Source organism: Mauremys reevesii, linkage group 9, assembly GCF_016161935.1.
Source record: "Mauremys reevesii isolate NIE-2019 linkage group 9, ASM1616193v1, whole genome shotgun sequence".
NCBI lineage: Eukaryota > Metazoa > Chordata > Testudines > Geoemydidae > Mauremys > Mauremys reevesii.
Genome location: NC_052631.1, coordinates 26394526 through 26412428, shown reverse-complemented (window position 1 = coordinate 26412428; position 17903 = coordinate 26394526). Strand labels below are relative to the sequence as shown.

The window sequence follows — 17903 nt, the reverse complement described above, 5'->3', positions numbered from 1 at the left end:
AAGCTATTATAGTTCAGGAAGGTGCATTTTGTGGAATTAACATATCTAGTGAATAAGTAACAAGTATTAAAATATTAAATCATATTTAAATTCAGCAGTGTGGTGGGGACTCCTAAATGCTGCTGTAGTTAAGGTACAGTAGTCTAGAACTGTGTTTTTTTTTGGGGGGGGGGAGGGGGAGTCCAAATAGCAGCCAGTGTGGCTGTAAAAGGTTACCTTGGATATCAGAAGTTCTGAAAATAACCCAGGGAGAAAAGTGGAAGGCAACCAAACAATGATACAAAGTGTCTGATGCTTTTAGGGGAAAATAATGACAGAAGGAAAAAAAGAAAGGATTAATTATAGTTATCTAATGAAAGGGAGAACAAGAAAAACAATGTTATTAATAAGTAGCTCATTCCTCTCCCTCTGCCAGGTTGCTTCACAACATCACAACCCACAAATATAAAATAGATAACCACATACTGTACAGCCCTTAAAAAAGGGCTATGAAGATCCTCTACAAGTGCTGACCAGGATTAAAATGGAAAACACCTTAGGGGTTGTGGGGTTTGAATTCTGATGCATTCTGTCCTTGCAAGGTAACCCTGCAAAATTGTCACCTACCAACCCAAGACATGATGGTTAGAACCAGGTAATTTTTGTTTTTTTTTGTTTGCCAGAAATGTATTTTTCGGAGTGCTGACACTATTTGCTCAACTTGACCTGAATTCAACAAATAGTATCAGCCAAAAAAAAAATGTTTTGGAAATGTCAAATCATTTTCATTTTGACACGTTCAGAACAAACCATTTTGACATTTCGTTTTGAAAATGGCACTTTGAGTTGACCTGAACAAATGTTTTGCATTCTTCCCCCCTGAAACTAAAAAAAAAAAAAAAATCCCTTCAAAACTAACTGACCGTTCTGGGGATTGTTTGGTTTGTTCTCCTGGATGGCAGATGGTATCAGAGGATGGGTTGGGTATAGCCATTCAGAAGGAATTAAAAACGCTCCAGAAACTTGACAAGTTTCAATATTATTTTATACTGTTTGGTTAGTTCAACATTTTAACTCAATAGTCCTTAGGCAGTTGGTTGCTTAAACAACAAATGTTGCCAGCCTTTAGACTGGAAAGAGAGTGACAACTTCTTGGATTCAGTCCCTTTTGAATCCATGTTGTATTTGAATCAGTGGCCCAGTATGGCATCAGCAGTTCCATGAGTGGAATCTGGCAGGCAGTTCAGGGTGGGAGGGGAGGAGAGGGCTTATCCGATCTTACGTATTCCAGTCTCTCCACACAGTGTTTCTGAAGTCAGGTGACTGATGTTCATCGTGAGGGACAGGAGGCATATTTCCGGTCTTACCCACTCATGGGTGTTGAACAGCTCTCAGCCTAGTCTTCCTAAGACACTGTAACCCTGGGCTCTGCATGGACCTATGGGAGAAGAGGATTCCAGTGCCTCACAGCCCCTGAGTTGACTCCTGTTGCTCCAGGGCTGCCTCCCACACACAAGTGTCGTCTTCTTTCCTCATCACTACACTGTCGAAGAGAGAAAAGTGGGTGATGGAGGAGAGGAGGCAAGAAAATGAGAGATTTGATGTGCAAAGGGGGAGAGATGGGGGATGACTTGTCTCTTACAGCTACTCATAATTTTTTGTATCAAGCAAAATTCTTCTTCCTCTCCCCTGCCATGTGGTTCTATATACAGTAAGTGACAACCAACAGTGCCATTTGTTAAGAGCAACAAAACCTTAATGTTGAATAGGAGCATCCATATTAAATAAGCAAAAATCTGCAGTTTATTTTAGATGGCAGTAAACTTTATACTAAAGTATACCTAGTTTCTCGTATGCAGTAGATAGAATTTAAATATTTGTATGCTCTGCCATGTGCCTCTTGTTATCCAAGTTAGGTAAAGTATTTTTAGTCCATCTTCATATTCACCATTTCCAGTTACTGTGTGTATTGTCCTTATCTACTTGTTTTAGTGACCAAAAATCTTTTAGTGCTTTCTATTCCTGTTAGCCCTGTGGAGCCAACACAGCAGTGCGAGAGTGTGAACCAGATTCTGTTCCACCTAAAGCATTACCATCAACGTGATTTTTCACTATGTCCTAACCCACCTGTGCAACCCCACTGAAGGAAGTGAAGTTGAGCGGTTATCAATTGGGGTACAACATGAAGACATTGTGGCTGCACAGGTGTCATTGAGGAATGTTTGGCTGGCCGAACTTTTTGTTAGTCATAATGATGATGCATCAGGTGGAAAGAACCCAGCTTAGTTCTTGGACTTCAAACTGAGCTTTTGGGTCTGGCAGTTAGAGAAACAGCATTTTATTTGTTAAGCAGAATACTTTTGATAGTATAAAATTACATTATGCCATTTTTACAAAGTCACATTTCAGAGAAGAACGACCCTTTAAGTTTCAGTTCTAGAATAAAACATCTTGACACAAAGTATCCTTCAATTTCCCTGCAAATATTTTTGTGCAAATTACAGAAAGCTATAAAGTTACACCAAATTAGGAATCTATACAGATATTCTGGTGTCTAAGGGGACTGTTGGATTTTCCCGCATTGTACTTCTAATTTTTTTCATTTTAACACAGAATGCTTTTTCTACAAACGATCTGCACAAGATTATGTATATCAAAGGATCCATGCAAATATTTGTAGTAGCTATCCAAAGAGTACTTTCTTTAGCAATGAATAATAGGTTCTGTACATTGCAGTCACTTGTATTGCCAGTTTGACTTAGTGTGTATGGTACTCTACAAAAATGAAATGGGGCAAAACATATGAAAAAGACAGCTACAATGATGAATACTTTCCCATTAATCCTCTGTTTGCTTTTGCTATCTTTCTTTTGAGTTCTTATATAAGAATTATATACCTTTTTGGTAATAATTGCATAAAATAGAAGCATTAGAATTAGCACAGTCCAGAAGATAAACTGACATATGTAGTTGACAGCTGCATGCCATTTCAGACCTAAGGGATTCTTCAGAGAAGCACATTTCTTCACGGAAAGGGGTGTTGCTTTGTTGTTTGATAAAATCATATTTGGCAAGGAGAGGACAAAGAAGAAAAGCCAAACAAGACCTGAAAGAATTTGTGCAGCAGTGACATTTTGCACCCAAAACTTCCCAAAAGGTCGCACAATCTTGAGAAATCTGTCAAAAGCAATAAGTCCAAGTAGTACTATGCTAACATACATGGTTTCATAAAATATCACAGCCGAAAAGCGACAAACAAAAGCTTTAAGTTGCCATGGTCCCAGTCCTGAATCAGTAAGAATTTTCAGAGGAAGCATAAGAGTCATTATGAAATCAGAAACCAATGTGTTTTTGAGGTAGACAATGAAAGTTGAGGTGCTTTGAATTTGGAAAAAAGCTCGAATAGCCAAACTGTTCAGTATAACTCCAGTGAGGAAAATGACAGTGTATAGGATTGGGAATACTACATGTGCAATTCTGGTGTCTCTGTGGCATTGTCCAGAGAAAGATGATGTCCCATTGGTGATGTTGATGTTGCTCCAGTTCATGGTTTAAAATAGAAGCTGAGGAGGAAAGTTATTTTTTTAAAAGTGAGAAGTTTAATATTTAAAATGTGACATGCTACTGACCTATGCATAATACATTCAGAAATATCTTCATATTCATTGCATTAACTACATCTGTTGACCAAATTTGTGTTCTGTTTCCTACAAAAGTTAATCCTGTCTTTTTCCTGTGTAAACCTTAAGGAAAAAGATATTTTCTGTATTACTTTATTATTATTTTCTAATATATTAGAAATAGCATATAGTACATTAATATAGGACTCTGTTAATATACTATAATAGTTTGATATCACAGCCAAGTGGCTAGAAGACAGCTTATCTTCCCATGGAACATAAAAACAAACAAACAAACAAAAAAAAAACAAAAACAAAAAAAACCCCTGTTGAGCTTAATTATCAAGGTTAGGGCTTAAAAGCAACACGTTCTAAGGGGAATAACTATGCTGTGGGTTACTAATAGCATTCAGGTTTTTAACATTTCTTAATGCAAACTGTATTTCATTTCTCAGCACAATTTTAAAACATTCATCTGAGCAGAAGACATACAGTATAAGCTATTAGCATAGTCTATATTTAATGCATCTCTATGAACATAGATATTGAAGTTACCTGTATAAAGATTATGATAAAAAGAAATTCTCCTTTGTGTTGAAGGAATACTTGGTTGCTGTTCCTATGCTGATTGTTACCTTCACTGGTACATTCAGAATAGTGAAACTTGTCTTTATAGCGGAACATAAATGTGGGGTGTGTGGTTTTTTTTTTGTTTTTTTTTTTTAATTTTCCTTCCTCATTTTCATGCACTGAATTAGTTAACCCATTCTGTGTCTATTAAATTAATCATTAGCTTTCATTTTAAAATAATATATTTACTATTAACTAGAAATGGACCAAAAGGCCAAAAAACTCTAATGTGAAATGAGATTGAAAAGATTGGGACTCTTTATCTAAGAGAAAAGGTGAATAAGATTGTTATGATAAAACTAAAAAATAAGGAATGGTACAGAGTAGTAGATCATTCAACTTCTTTCATAACACAAGAACAAAGGAACAGCCAATACAATTGGAATGTGACAAATTCAAAACTCAAAAAAAGATAATTTTTTTTACACAACCCACAGTTAGACTGTGGAACTTATTGCCACATAATATCGTGGATATTGAGACCTGAGCAGCAGTCAAAAAAGGAATAGACATTTATATGGGTAACAACAATCTCCACATATGATCGCCAAGTTTGAGTTTTGGAAGGAATGTAAACCCTCAAGGTTTGGGTTATAATCCTGCTGTCATGGTTACTAGACTAGCTCCAACTCTGACCCCTCTCTGGTCTCTGAGTACGCCCCCACAAGTTTCAGGCTTCATGTCTGTACCTCTCCTGTGATTCTCTCACTCTTAGGCCTGGTCTACACTATGACTTTAGGTCGAATTTAGCAGTGTTACCTCGATTTAACCCTGGACCCGTCCACACAACGAAGCCCTTTTTTTCTGACTTAAAGGGCTCTTTAAATCGATTTCTTTACTCCACCTCTGATGAGGGGATTAGCGCTGAAATTGGCCTTGCCGGGTCAAATTTGGGATTGTGTGGACGCAATTCGACGGTATTGGCCTCCGGGAGCTATCCCAGAGTGCTCCATTGTGACCGCTCTTGACAGTGCTCTCAACTCAGATGCTCTTGCCAGGTAGACAGGAAAAGGCCCGTGAACTTTTGAATTTCATTTCCTGTTTGGCCAGCGTGTTGGCAGAGCTCATCAGCATGATGTGCACATTGCCAGGGCACATTGCCCGGCCCGTACTTTGTGAGAAGTCTATGACCATGTCCCTCTCATCACCATGCTGCCGTTGCCTCCTTGCCTGGTTTTGCGCGAAACAGTTGTCTGCCGTTGCTCTGACAGAGGGAGTGGCGACTGATTACATGGCTTATAGGGGGAATTAAAATCAACAAAAGGGGTGGCTTTGCATCAAGGAGAAACACAAACCACTGTCACACAGAATGCAGACACGGGTCCAGAACTTTCATGTGAAGAAGCAGACGTTCTTGGAAGTCTATGAGCAGCTTGCCCCAACCCTTCAGCACTAGGGTGCACACTTGAGGGCAGCCATGCTGCTCCAGAAGCAAGTCACTATAGGCATCTGGAAGATGGATACCTCAGACTGCTACAGGTCCATGGCTAACCAATTTGGAGCTGGCAAATCAACTGTGGGGGTTGTGGTGGTGGTGGTTTGTGAGGTGATCATTTTTGGGTGCATCAAGAGTCCTGGAGGGCATTACAAATGTTCCTGAAATAATTGCAGGTTTTCAGAGAATAGGCTTTCCAGACTGCACCAGGACCCTTGATGGGACTCATGTGCCCACTTCAAGATGTACATGAGTACATAAATCGCAAAGGATACCCCATTGTTATGCAGGCCCTGGTTGACCATAGGAGCAGATTCATGGATATTAACGGGAATGCACTGGCAGAGTGCACAATGCCAGCGTGTTCGGAGATTGGACTTTACCTTCATGGAGAAGTTGTGACATTGTTCCCACTCAATGCCATAGTTATAAATGGAGTCACTATCCCCACTGTTGTTCTAGGGGACCCTACCCAGTGTTGACATGGCTTTGGAAACCATACGCTATTTTTCAGAGGACCTGGCAAAAGAAGGTTCAACTATATATATTCAGTAGCTGTGGAATGGTGATGGAATGTGCATTTAGCAGACTGAAATCCCATTGGCACTGCCTTCAAAAGCATCTGGATGCCAGTGTCGTCATGCAATCAGCATTATTGTGGCTTACTGCACTCTGCCCAATGTCTGAGAGGAGAATGGGAATCTTTTCACCAAAAATGGACTCTGGGCACTGCGGGATTGCTGAACCAGTATACACAGGCAGACAGTGCACCTGTCATGACTAGTGTGTGCTTACTGTGCTTTCACTGTCCCATGCATGAGGGGAAATGAAATGGTAGTTGAGGCTGCTATCTCTATGAGTGTGAGCCAGCAGTGGGAAGATTTTTGTAAACGAGTTGGTATTGTGCATTATGAATTCTGGAAACACTTTGATGAAATGTATGGAGATAGGTTATGCATTTTATTCATACTGACAAACAGTTTATGGAATACTGTGATGAGTTAATAAAATTTTATTATGACAGTTTGAGATTGGGTATCGGATGACACTCATGAAAGTTTGTGCCACTTTTAATATTACATATAATAAAACTTGTGGTTGTAGCTTTGTGTACAAATTCAACATTTTATTTTACGTGAGTATTTACATATCGTAAGAACCAGAAATGCTCTGCAGGGCACAATAATGGAGAGGAGACTCAGGCTGTGGGTCAGGTGCAGGAGTTGAAGGTGGCACTTAAGCCTGCAGTCAGGTAGCTATGAGTGCAAGTAATTGCTTGAACAGCTCCTTCTGCTGTGTTCTGTCTTCCTCCCTCAACCTGCAGTCCTGTTCCATGAATCTGTCTGCCAGTCTCTCCTCACGCTGGGCAGCCTCTGTCTCTCTCTCCACCCTGCATGCATCCTTATCCTTTTGGTACTCCATGTGGTCCTTCTATACCTGCTAATTAATTGTACGTAGCAGGTCTCCTACCAGCTCATCAGACTCTCTTCCTCTTACCCCACAGTAGATTGGTCTGCACCCACAGGCTCCTGATACCATGTGTTTGGAAGGGCCTTGAAAATAGAGAAACAGAACATTATCATCTGAGCATGATAAAAAGTAATTTCACAGTTTATGAAGGGGGCTGCTTTAATTCAATGTCAGAATTTATCAATGGGATGTATTCTATTCTTTTCACACCAAAAACACTATCATTTTGGATATCCTTTTGAGCAGCATTAAAAACTAGCAGACATCACAGTAAGAGACAGGTTGAAAATCCAATTCAAATTATTTCTATATCCCCTTCGGGGTGGGGGTTGGGGTTGGGGAGGAGTTGTGTGGGGCACACTTATGAGAGTCTAGTTACTAGCTATTATTGTTCAGTCCTGTCAGGCAGGGTAGGCTCTGGAGAACACTGATATTCTGAGGTCCCTGAGTGGAAGTATGAACTCCTGTTTGAGGCCAGCCATCTATGCATGCTAAGGAACTGTTTAGGCATCTAGAGACCCAATAGCATGTTGAGGAACGGAGGGGGCTTGAGAGTTACAGAGGCAGCCCAAATAAGAATGCCCTGCCCCAGAACATAACAGACTGTCTGGAGTTCCTACTCTGTAAGAAGTTCACTTTCATCACCAACCAGCAATGGGTGAAAAATTCTACTGATTTAGCATGAAGACATAGTACAGCCTCCTTAAGAGCACACTGTGTCCGACTGATTGCTAGCCACTGGGATCCCTAATACAGTCAGCCAGCCACCCTTTGCTGTAACTTGGACTCAGACATTAAAGCAAGTGATGGACCAAATGCATAATGTGGCTTGGTTTGCACTCATAACAGCCAGGATTTTAGGGACTCCGTTCATGGGCAGTCTAGGACAGTTTGGGTGCAGCTGATTTATAAGGTGTGCTATATTGTGTGGGAGGAGTATGTGAGGCTGTGAATTGTGGAGTCCAAACCCACACTTATAACAATCAACGAGCAACTAGTAACAATTTCATGGTGACTGCGTGTTTAACTTTTTTCCTCTTTTCGCAGTGTGCATTTTGAAACTATGTCGCGTCGGGCTGGGTGGGGAGAGGGCTGGTGGGAGACAGAGAGCCAATAGAGAAGTGATGTGGTTTCTGCCCGGAATAGAAAATCACAAAAATCCCAGCTTGTATTAATAACTTCATAGGCACGTGAGCTGGCATCCTTGACTCTGTGGTAGTCTGTCTTCAGCCACTTGATTCACTCTCTGCGTTCTTCTGCTGTCCAATCGATTGCTAATGCTGTCAGTCATGCCAATATAATTTTGTAGACATGATCGTTCCTGTGCTCTTGGTGAAGTCGCGTGTATTGCTTGCTTGACAACAGAGGTTAAGCAGAAGCCAGCTGTGTTCTTTTGGTCAGCTAGCAGTGTGCTTTTGATGTCAGATTTCATCTTGCTGCTGGGCATAGCTAATACACATTAGCGTTGACTGGCTGTGTTGTTTCCAGTTGAGCAGTCTGCATGAAATGAAGGGTTAAATACCAAGTGGTTGCATGAACCAGGAGGTTGCTTCGGGTTCTGGGGAAGTGTGTGCCGAGTTTTGGATTTGAAGGACTGGGAAGCACAGCACAGGGGATCGTGGGATAGCATTGGCAGACTCTCCAGACCTAAGTCTGGTGATCTGGACTTGAGCTGCGTCCACACTTCAAAATGTCTGGGCTCTGACCCCATGCCTCAGTCCAGAGGGGATCCTGGCCCAAGTCAGACTAATTTCTGCGCAAATAGAAAGGGGGTCTTGGGCTTAAATCTGAGTCAAAGTCTAGATTTAGTGTGTTATGTAGACTCTGCAGATGTACCTCTGTATACTACAAAGGATTGCTTTGCAGTAGCTTCTCTGACAGAAGTTTGGAGCAGAGATTTTGGGGAGTATGGCTAGTGGGTCCATCAACCAACATCCCACTTCTCTTTCCCCTGTCTCTCTCCTCCCCCTTTCCCACCTGATATTTAGGAAAGCTAGTACTGTATACATTCTTTCTTGTCTTCCCTTCTGTTAGAGAGTAGCACTTACTGGATCAAGCTGCTGAAAATAGCCAAACATGCTGGCCCTCCTCTATATGCAATGTCTCTGACAATAAGTGTGGTGTTTGCAGTTATTTCCTTTGCTCTGTCCTCACGTCTCTCAGTATGTGGAATGTTTTCCAACATAATAATCAGATTCCACTAAAACATTAGTATTAGTTTGTGTGTGAATTCCTGTATATTTCAACACAGTGCTAAAAGGTCTTTAAGTGAAACGTTTCCTGATTGTTACATTGCCCAGGACTATCATGGGTTCCCATAACTATTTCGCCAGTAATGGGAAATCCTGTCTTAAGTAAGCATGAAGAACCACAGATTTGCTCAACTACAAAACCGTAAGAATTGCACGGTCATATTTGTGAACTCTGTTCGATAATTGCATGACATGGGAAATTGCCTCCAGAGTGTGAGGGGAACTAGAGGCAAGAATAACCTTTTTTAACATTGCAGTGAAGGACTGGGCATTAAAGTCTGCTGAATAATCACTCCAACTGGAGTTTACTTGTCATGAGTCAGCTTTATTTTTAAATGTAGGCCATAAGCAGCCTTCAATCAGATTGTGAAATCCTACTTTCTTCTTCACTGAGATACTTATGCTAATACTGCACGTGTGAGCCTAAACTTGACCATCTGCACTGATATGGACGCTGCTGCTCATTCAGATCTCTCTCAAAGGCTGACGCAGCTTCCCTCAGCAGTCCTACTTCTTAGCGAGATAACCACTTCCCCAGGACAGTGCCATGTGAGACCCAGTTAACCAATTTGTTGTCACTAATGTGGGCAACCGCTATTTGAAGTTGTTTTAATACCCGTTGTGCTGCATGCATTTCTTTTTAATAACCCTATTCTGCTTTCATTGAACCCAATGGCAAAATTCCCTTTGAACTTGATAGTAAACTGCCCTTTAAGAGCATTGATTCCATAGCTTCTGTGGTGAAGTCGCTGTGTAAACCTCCTTACTTCGTAAGTGTAAATACTGTGGAGCATATGCTGTGCGCTTAAGAGAAAAGTGTAGTTTTAAAGATCTGTCATTTGTGTACGAAGTCCGTTGTGCTAATAGGGTCTTTACAGACTTATTGATCTTCCAAATCTTCCACAGTAGAAATGACTGGTTGTTAGCTGCTGTTCTTTCCCCAAGGGCAATATGGAACTTATCAGCCTGCAGAGACGCCACCTTCTGTGCTCATCATCCTGGGTCTGCATGGTACTCCATTTTTCTTTGCAGGGTCCTTGTGGTTTGTGGCTGGATCACAGTTCTGAATACATGGTGTTCCCTATTAAGCCCTTTCTGTGCTGCTTTTAGAAATTTCTGTGCTGCTTCAAAGCGCTTTCTCACAGCTGATGTAGAGTAGCTAGGCACAGAGTTCCTCTGAGAAACGGTGAGTGCTGCTTTGAGTGATTGTTCACACAGATTCCATTCTGGGTGCGCATGTGCCAAATGCTAAAATGATAGTGTTCTTTTGGGCAGCCATGTCTGTTGGGATCATCCCTGTGTCCTAAGTGTCCCTCTCCGCACCCAAGGGCATAAAGGGCAGAGTGGGACAAACCACCCCTCAGTTTCTTCTTACCACCCAAGGCAGAGAGAGAGAGAGAGAGAGAGATCCCTTGCAGCATCTGTTTACTCTGCACACTATATGATTTCCTTAGCCTTGTATGATGTATTAGCATAGTTAGTGATAGTGTAGTGTTTTTCCTGCTGATAACAGGTCATTTTAATTAATTAGCCTCTTAGAGCTGGTATGGCATCTTGTGTGTGTGTGTGTGTGTGTGTGTGTGTGTGTGTGTACACACACACACACACACACACACTCTTCTTATATGTTCCATTCTATGCATCCGATGAAGTGGGCTGTAGCTCATGAAAGCTTATGCTCAAATAAATTTGTTAGTCTCTAAGGTGCCGCAAATACTCCTGTTCTTTTTGCTGATACAGACTAACATGGCTGCTACTCTGAAACCTTTTCTTTTTATGTCTATTGACTAAATAAATACAGTGTATATAGACTAGAAAGTTGACTTACTATAGGGCCACCCCAGAATAATGGCAGAAACGAAATCACCAGGATTTTAGATCTGTCCTTCATGTGGTGCTTCAGTGCTCATCAGCCATGGGTGCACTTTGTGCCTGCTGTGTCTTGGAGATGTCCCAGTGTGATGCTCTGTTAGTTGCACTTTCTCCAAGTTTACCAGAGAATGAGGGAGGCAAAACTGAAACTTTTTCTGTTTTAAAGAAGTCAATGCAGGCATCCTCGGTCTCCTCTCAAGAAGAGAACAACACCATAGCCTCAGACATTGATTGGATCAATTGCTCTTAGTCAGTGCCCTGTTGAACATGGTAACTCTCTGCTAGGTGCAAAAATTTCTTCTGACACCTCTTGTGTTTTCCAGCTCAACATGGAGGCTGCAGAGCCATGGTGAAGTCACAGAACAGATTTATAATCAAAACAGTGTTCAGAAAACAAACACTTTGAGCTTCCGGGCCACATCCACTCATGGGCACCATTCTTCCACTCCTACATTGGCATTTACATCTGAGAGGGGCAGAGAAAAGCACGCTTGTAAGGAGGAGCACATGTGCAGATTTCCTCTCTGTTACCTAGTAAGAGACTGAAGGGTCGTTAGCTACATGACTCATCTCGGGCTCCTACTTCAAAGGACCAATATGCTGAGAGAGCCCATTCTGGTACCCTGGCATTGACTTTCAAGGCAGCACATACAGTAACGTCTAAATCAGCAGACCATGCTACCCTCAGTACTAACCCTGTGGCACAAAGTCCTTCTGTTATTTTAGCAGTACCTTCCGTCTCAGTACCAATTATCTCTGTGGTACCTGCTGCCTCAGTATTGACTGTCTCAGTATTGAAACCTTACACGGTGTCCTGTGACTTACCAGTGGGCCTGGTACAGGAGTCTCCTCTGAATGAAAAACTTAGAGAGGTGACTACAAAAACCCCAGCCTCCCCTATATAAAGACAGGGTATGCCTGGCAGGACTGCCTCTCCTCCTCAAGGAGGATCACTGCAACAGCTGACCGACTCAAGTCTAATAATTCTAAAGCTCTTTGTCTCACTAGATTTCATAGTCTACAGACAGAAATCCACACTGACTCCAACTCAGAGTGCAGAGTTCACAGTAGCAATGTTTTACTCTGAGACAGTGATACCTGCCTCCCACAAGAGAGATTTCAAACATCAATCAATTTCAAGCCCACCCAAGAATCAGTGAGAATATGTCTGGCTTCTAGGACACAGAGCCTCATGGACTTCTGTCACACAGCATGCCAGACTTCACTTTCACTTCATGCAAGGGTAGTTGAAATCAGTATATCTGTCCAGCAGACATTGCGTGGACATGATGGTCACATGCCTACAAAAAGTCCTTATCATGATAAAATGGTGGAAAGATCCTCTTCAGATATGCAATGGAATAGTCTTCTCTGCATCTCTGCCTAGCAAGACTCTACCTCTCTAGGTTTTGATAGTTTATTGTGCAAAACAGTCCAATAGAAATAATTTAGAGAACTGTGAAAAGATACCAGTTAAAAGTCAGATTGTGGCTGGTCTAATGCACCTGTGTAGGGATGTAAGGGATGGTGCAACGTGTGCCCTTTTCTTCCCTGTGCCTGCTACCTGCATTGTTGGTAGCAGTGTAGGGGGGAGAACAGCTTCCGTGGCCCTACTCCCCACCCCTCCTGTGCAGGTCGGTGGGGGGTAGGCAGAGCATTGGGTTTTCCTATTCTGTACACCAGCCAGTGGACCAGGAGAACTAATCAGTTCTAGTGTCATAGATTCCCTCACACCCAACCCCATCCCATCTCACCAGCTTTTAATTACACTCATCTTACCCTTCTCTGCTTTTAATTACTCTGGTCTTGTATTGCCTCTGGTCAGTATTGCCTGTTTTGGAATGTACATTTTTATCTGTGCTTGCCTTGAGTGCCTGTAGCTTCAGGGAGGATGCTTAAAACTGTGTGTATGCATGAATGTGCACCAATGGTCCCTCTAATTTTTTCCATCCAGGCGCGGAATAAATTTTGTTATGTGGAATGAAGTAATGTGTGCCACCAGTAGAAACAAAAAACCTAGATATAATATATCTTTTTAAAAAGTTACCACAGGGATAATTACTCCAGCTAGGACATTAGGCGTTTTAGAACTCTCTACTCAAAGAATTAAATTTAAATGTAAGAGAGAAATAAAAATTGAGAAATGCATAGACCAGTCAAAAATAATACTTTGAAAGAATAAAATTACTGAGAATATATGTGCATTGTAGGAAGTACCAAAAAGTAACAACAACAGTAATACAATTCTGTGTTGGGAGGTCAGTGTGAAAGATTCTGAGAGACTGTATGTGTGACACTGAGACTGTGGGCATGTCTACCCACTGGCAGAGTTACAGTGCTGCTCAGAGAGCACTGAAGGGAAATTGCTGTTGTGTGTTCACACTGTCAGCTGCCTGCGCAATAGCTTGTTCACACTTGCGGCACTTGCAGCGGTGTTCGGAGCAGTGCACTCTGGACAGCTATCCCACAGAGCACCTCTTTTCTCTTCTGCCGCTAAGAGTTGTAGGAAGGTGGAGGGGGTTGTGTCCTGTCCCAGTGCCCCGTAATGCATTGCTTCGCATCCCAGAAATTCCTGTGCTTCCGTCTGCATTTGGCCCCATCTTTCAACGGTTTGTGTATTGGGCACCCTGCCTCTTTGGGCTGCAGGAATGGATCCTGAACTGTTGACTAGTATGCTGCTCACTCTGACCAACACGTCATGAGTGGCAGTGGAGTTATTCCTTAAATTAAAAAGGCAAGAGAAGTGTGACATTGATCTCGCCATGCATAGTAGCTATGACACGAGATTGCTTGGGACATTCATGGACGTGCTGACCGCAGTGGAACGCTGCTTTTGGGCTCGAGAAACAAGCACTGAGTGGTGGGATCACATCGTGATGCACAGCTGGGATGATGAGCAGTGGCTGCAGAACTTTTGGATGAGGAAAGCCACATTCATGGGACTGTGTGATAAGCTCACCTCAGCCTTGTGGCACAAGACATGAAAATGAGAGCTGCCCTGCTGTTGGAGAAGAGCGTGGCGATTGCACTCTGGAAGCTGGCTACTCCAGACTGCTACCGATTGGTCTCTAACCAGTTTAGAGTAGGTAAGTCGACAGTTGGAGTTGTGTTGATGGAAGTGTGCAGGACCATTAATCACATCCTGTTCTGAAAGACCATGACTCTGGGCAACGTGAGTGACATTGTGGATCGGCTTTCCCTAACTGCGGCGGGGTGATAAATGGCATGCATATTCCAATTCTGGCACCAGACCACCTAGCCACCAAGTATATTAATCACAAGGGGTATTTATCAATGGTTCTCCAGGCGCTTGTGGATCACTGTGGGTGTTTCACAGACATTGACACACGCATCTTTTGCAGCTTCCTGAACACTGGCCTGTTCAGGAAGCTGCAAGCAGTAACTTTCTTCCTGGACCAGAAGATCACCATGGGGAGGGAAGTCGAAATGTCCATTGTGGTCCTGGGAGACCCCGCCTACCCCTTAATGCCGTGGCTTATGAAACCATACATGGGGCAACTTGACAGCAGCAAGGAGCAGTTCAACTACAGGCTGGGCAAGTACAGAATGACCGTTGAGTGTGCTTTTGGCTGTTTAAAAGCCTGCTGGCGCTGTCTCAATGGGAAGCTGGACCTGGCCGATGACAATATTGCTATGCTTATAGCCGTGTGCTGTAAGTTCCATAATATTTGTGAAAGGAAGGGTGGAAAAAATCAGCAGTGAGGGGAGTGGGGAAAGGGAAGGTCCCAGGAGGAGGAGGGGTCCCAGGATGGCTAAAGATTTGTGTATATCCAGTTACCATATCCAACCATCTCCTTTGGAGTACAATGCAGTGGGTACTGTGCTTCAGCAGGGCCAAACTGCAGAGGGATGGGTGTTGAGTGCAGTGGGTAGTGGGATCCGCAGTGCTGGAATGTGAGGGGGGAGGAGTGGAATGCCGCGGGTATTGATTGGAGCCAGGAGGTTGATCAGAGTATGTTGGTGGTGTCTTGGGGCACGCATGGGAAAGAGTTTTTTGCGAAAGCAGCTGTAGGGGAGGGCGGGCACGGAGCTGCTCAGTTTGAAGAGGCAGTATCGCCTGGAGCATGTCTGCTTGGTGCTCCATAATCTTGAAGAGCTGCTCCATGGCTTCATTCTGGCATGCTGTGTTCTTGTTTCAGTCCCTCTTCTGGCTGTCCCGCCACTCCTTCAATTCCTGTTTCTTGGCGGCGGAGTGCATCATAACATCACGCAGAAAGTTCTCCGTAGTTGTTGGCCACTTTCTAATTTTGCTCAGCTGTTCAGCAGGCGATAACGGAGGGAGGCTCGGCTCCCAGGGTCATCTCTGTGAAGTTTAAATGCAACATTTTACAGAAGCAGGATTGTTTGCAACACAGTGAACACTGATTCAGTGATTTAAAACACAGCCAGTACTCTCACACCTGACGCTAACTGGCTGACCCCAAGCAAGCACACATGAGCTGCAAGACCCCCAAAATGGTGAGTAGCCACAGGGGCGGGGTAAATCACTCTTACTGGACTCTGCTGTACATTGGGCACGTGGCTTTTGGAGAGAGCCCGCACGGTAGCGTGGGCCTGATAATCATTCCTGTCCCCACACTTTCCACAGGATGTGATCATTATGGAAGATGCTTCACTGCTGAGGGTGAGCAGGGAATCAAGGGAGGGTTTTCTCCAAGGCTACAGCTTCTGCCCTGGCCCTTATGCGGCTTGCCTGTGTGCAGCAGTGGTTCTTCCTCCCCGCCCCAGTTGTGACGGCAAAGTTACCCGTTAACAGGGCAAGAAACAAAGCAGCTTTGCTGAAAAACCTGCAGCAGTGAATTGCCCAGTATCTCCATGAGAGTTTCCTGGAGATCTGAGGGAGATTCCCGTGAAGTGAGAGAGTCAACAGCCTGTTCCACCGCTCAGACTAGGCATGCGGTGGGAGACAAGCCTGCTTTCTGCAACCCTTCTGCCCCCACCAACTCACTTCAGTGATTCCCAAAATCAGATTCACTTACCAGGGGCCTCCTCTCCTGTTTGTGCTTTGCCAACATCTGACAGCTGTGACTGGCTATCTGCCTCCAGGGTAGAAAAGCGCTCCTGGCTGCATGCATCTGACCTCTGAGTCATCATCCTATGTCTCTGGGTCCCCCTCCCCCTCCACATACTTGTGCAAGATTTCCTCCTCCTGGCTTGGTCCAGTTTCGACTGGCACACAAGCCACCAGAGTATCCACAGTGGCCTTTGCGGTGGGGTCACCACTGAGTATCGCATCCAGCTCTTTGTAGAACTGGAAGCTTGTGGGTGCAGCACTGGAGTGGCGGTTTGCATCCTGCCCCTTGTGTTAGGCGTTCTGCAGCTCCTTCACTTTGACCCTGCACTGCAGTGTGTCCTGGTCATGGCTCCTTTCTGTCATGCATCATGAAATCTGTCCATAGGTATCATAATTCCTATGGCTGGAGCACAGCTGGGACTGAACAGCCTCCTCTACCCAAATGCTAATGAGGTCCAGCAGCTCGGCATTGCTCCAAGCTGGGGATCACCTGTTGCATGGAGCAGGCTTGGCCACCTGGAAAGATGCACTGAGACTACTGTACGCATCACCGAGCAAACAGGAAAGGGACTTTCAAAATTCCAAAGGAGTTTATGGGGTAGGATGGGGGTTGGTCACCTGAGGGCAGGGCAGTAAAGTTCAAACTGATGACCAGAGAGACGAGAACAGGCACTGCGCACTTAGTGGCTTGACAGTGTGTATACCTCAGGAGTTATAGTGCTTCAGGCTGCTTTACTGTGCAGAAACTTGCCAGTGTAGACAGGGCCTGTGTGTGTGCTGGCTGCTGGGGAAGTTTCTGAGAGATGTCATGTGTTGTCTCTTTAAGGCACTCACTGAAAGCTGTCCTGCTGCTGAGCCATGTGCCCCCTCCCTGGCTCTGCAGAGATGGGGTATGTTGGCATGTGGGAGGGGAGAGACTGTGGGTGGGTGGGAGGGGGAGAGATTGTGCTGGCTGCTGGGGAAGTCTCTGAGAGACCTTGATCTGTCTCTTTGAGGCACTCACTTACCGCCTGGAAGTCTCGTTCAGACCTCAGAGCTGTTGCAAGTCCTGAGCCCTCTGCCCTGCTCTGTGGAGATGGGGTACAGAGATGGGGAACGGGGGACAACTTGATGTCAGCACCCCCTCCCCCGCTCTGCACAGCCAGCAGGAGAATCCTGGGAGCAGCTGCAGGAGCAATGTGGCTGCAAAGCAGTGTGGGGGAGGGGCACCAGAACACACACTGCCAGATGTGTGTGGCGCTGCTAACCAAGTGCGGGACACTTGAATCACTCCTGGGCAGCCGTACGACCACGCAGCTTAGAGGGAACACAGGTGTGCATGCAAAAGTGGAAATAAATGTTGTTTAACAGATCATTGAGAAATCTGGAGTTTCAGAAAGTAACTTGAACTGCCAGATCCATCTAAACTAAAGTAAGTGACACATCCCCCTCTCCAAAGAGCTACCCATATTTTCTTCTGAATTTCATTGTATAACTAGAGGGAGGGGAAATTAAGACATCACTTAAACTATTAGTAACTACACTTTATAATTAGGCTTGGCAGAATTCAGTTTTTATTACAATTTCAGCAGATAATATTGATGAATATTTTTAAGTATCTTTTCTGATTT

At 44.0% G+C, this 17903-nt stretch overlaps 2 protein-coding genes across 13 annotated transcripts in view; one reads left to right on the top strand and one right to left on the bottom strand.

Moving 5' to 3' along the window:
• Positions 1-17903, top strand: part of MED12L (mediator complex subunit 12L) — a 330165-nt gene that overhangs the window by 208991 nt on the left and 103271 nt on the right. The gene's annotated exons all lie outside the window — the stretch shown is intronic.
• Positions 2087-4246, bottom strand: P2RY13 (purinergic receptor P2Y13). The gene is made up of 2 exons (XM_039487301.1): positions 4155-4246; positions 2087-3542 (listed from the first exon to the last, which is right to left on the bottom strand). The coding sequence occupies exon 2, from the start codon at positions 3525-3527 to the stop codon at positions 2514-2516; it is 1014 nt and encodes a 337-aa protein (XP_039343235.1). The 5' UTR covers positions 3528-3542; positions 4155-4246; the 3' UTR covers positions 2087-2513.

Excerpts from the sequence above, each read along its gene's own strand:
- P2RY13 (XM_039487301.1), bottom strand. The coding sequence starts at position 3,527 with ATGAACTGGAGCAACATCAACATCACCAATGGGACATCATCTTTCTCT.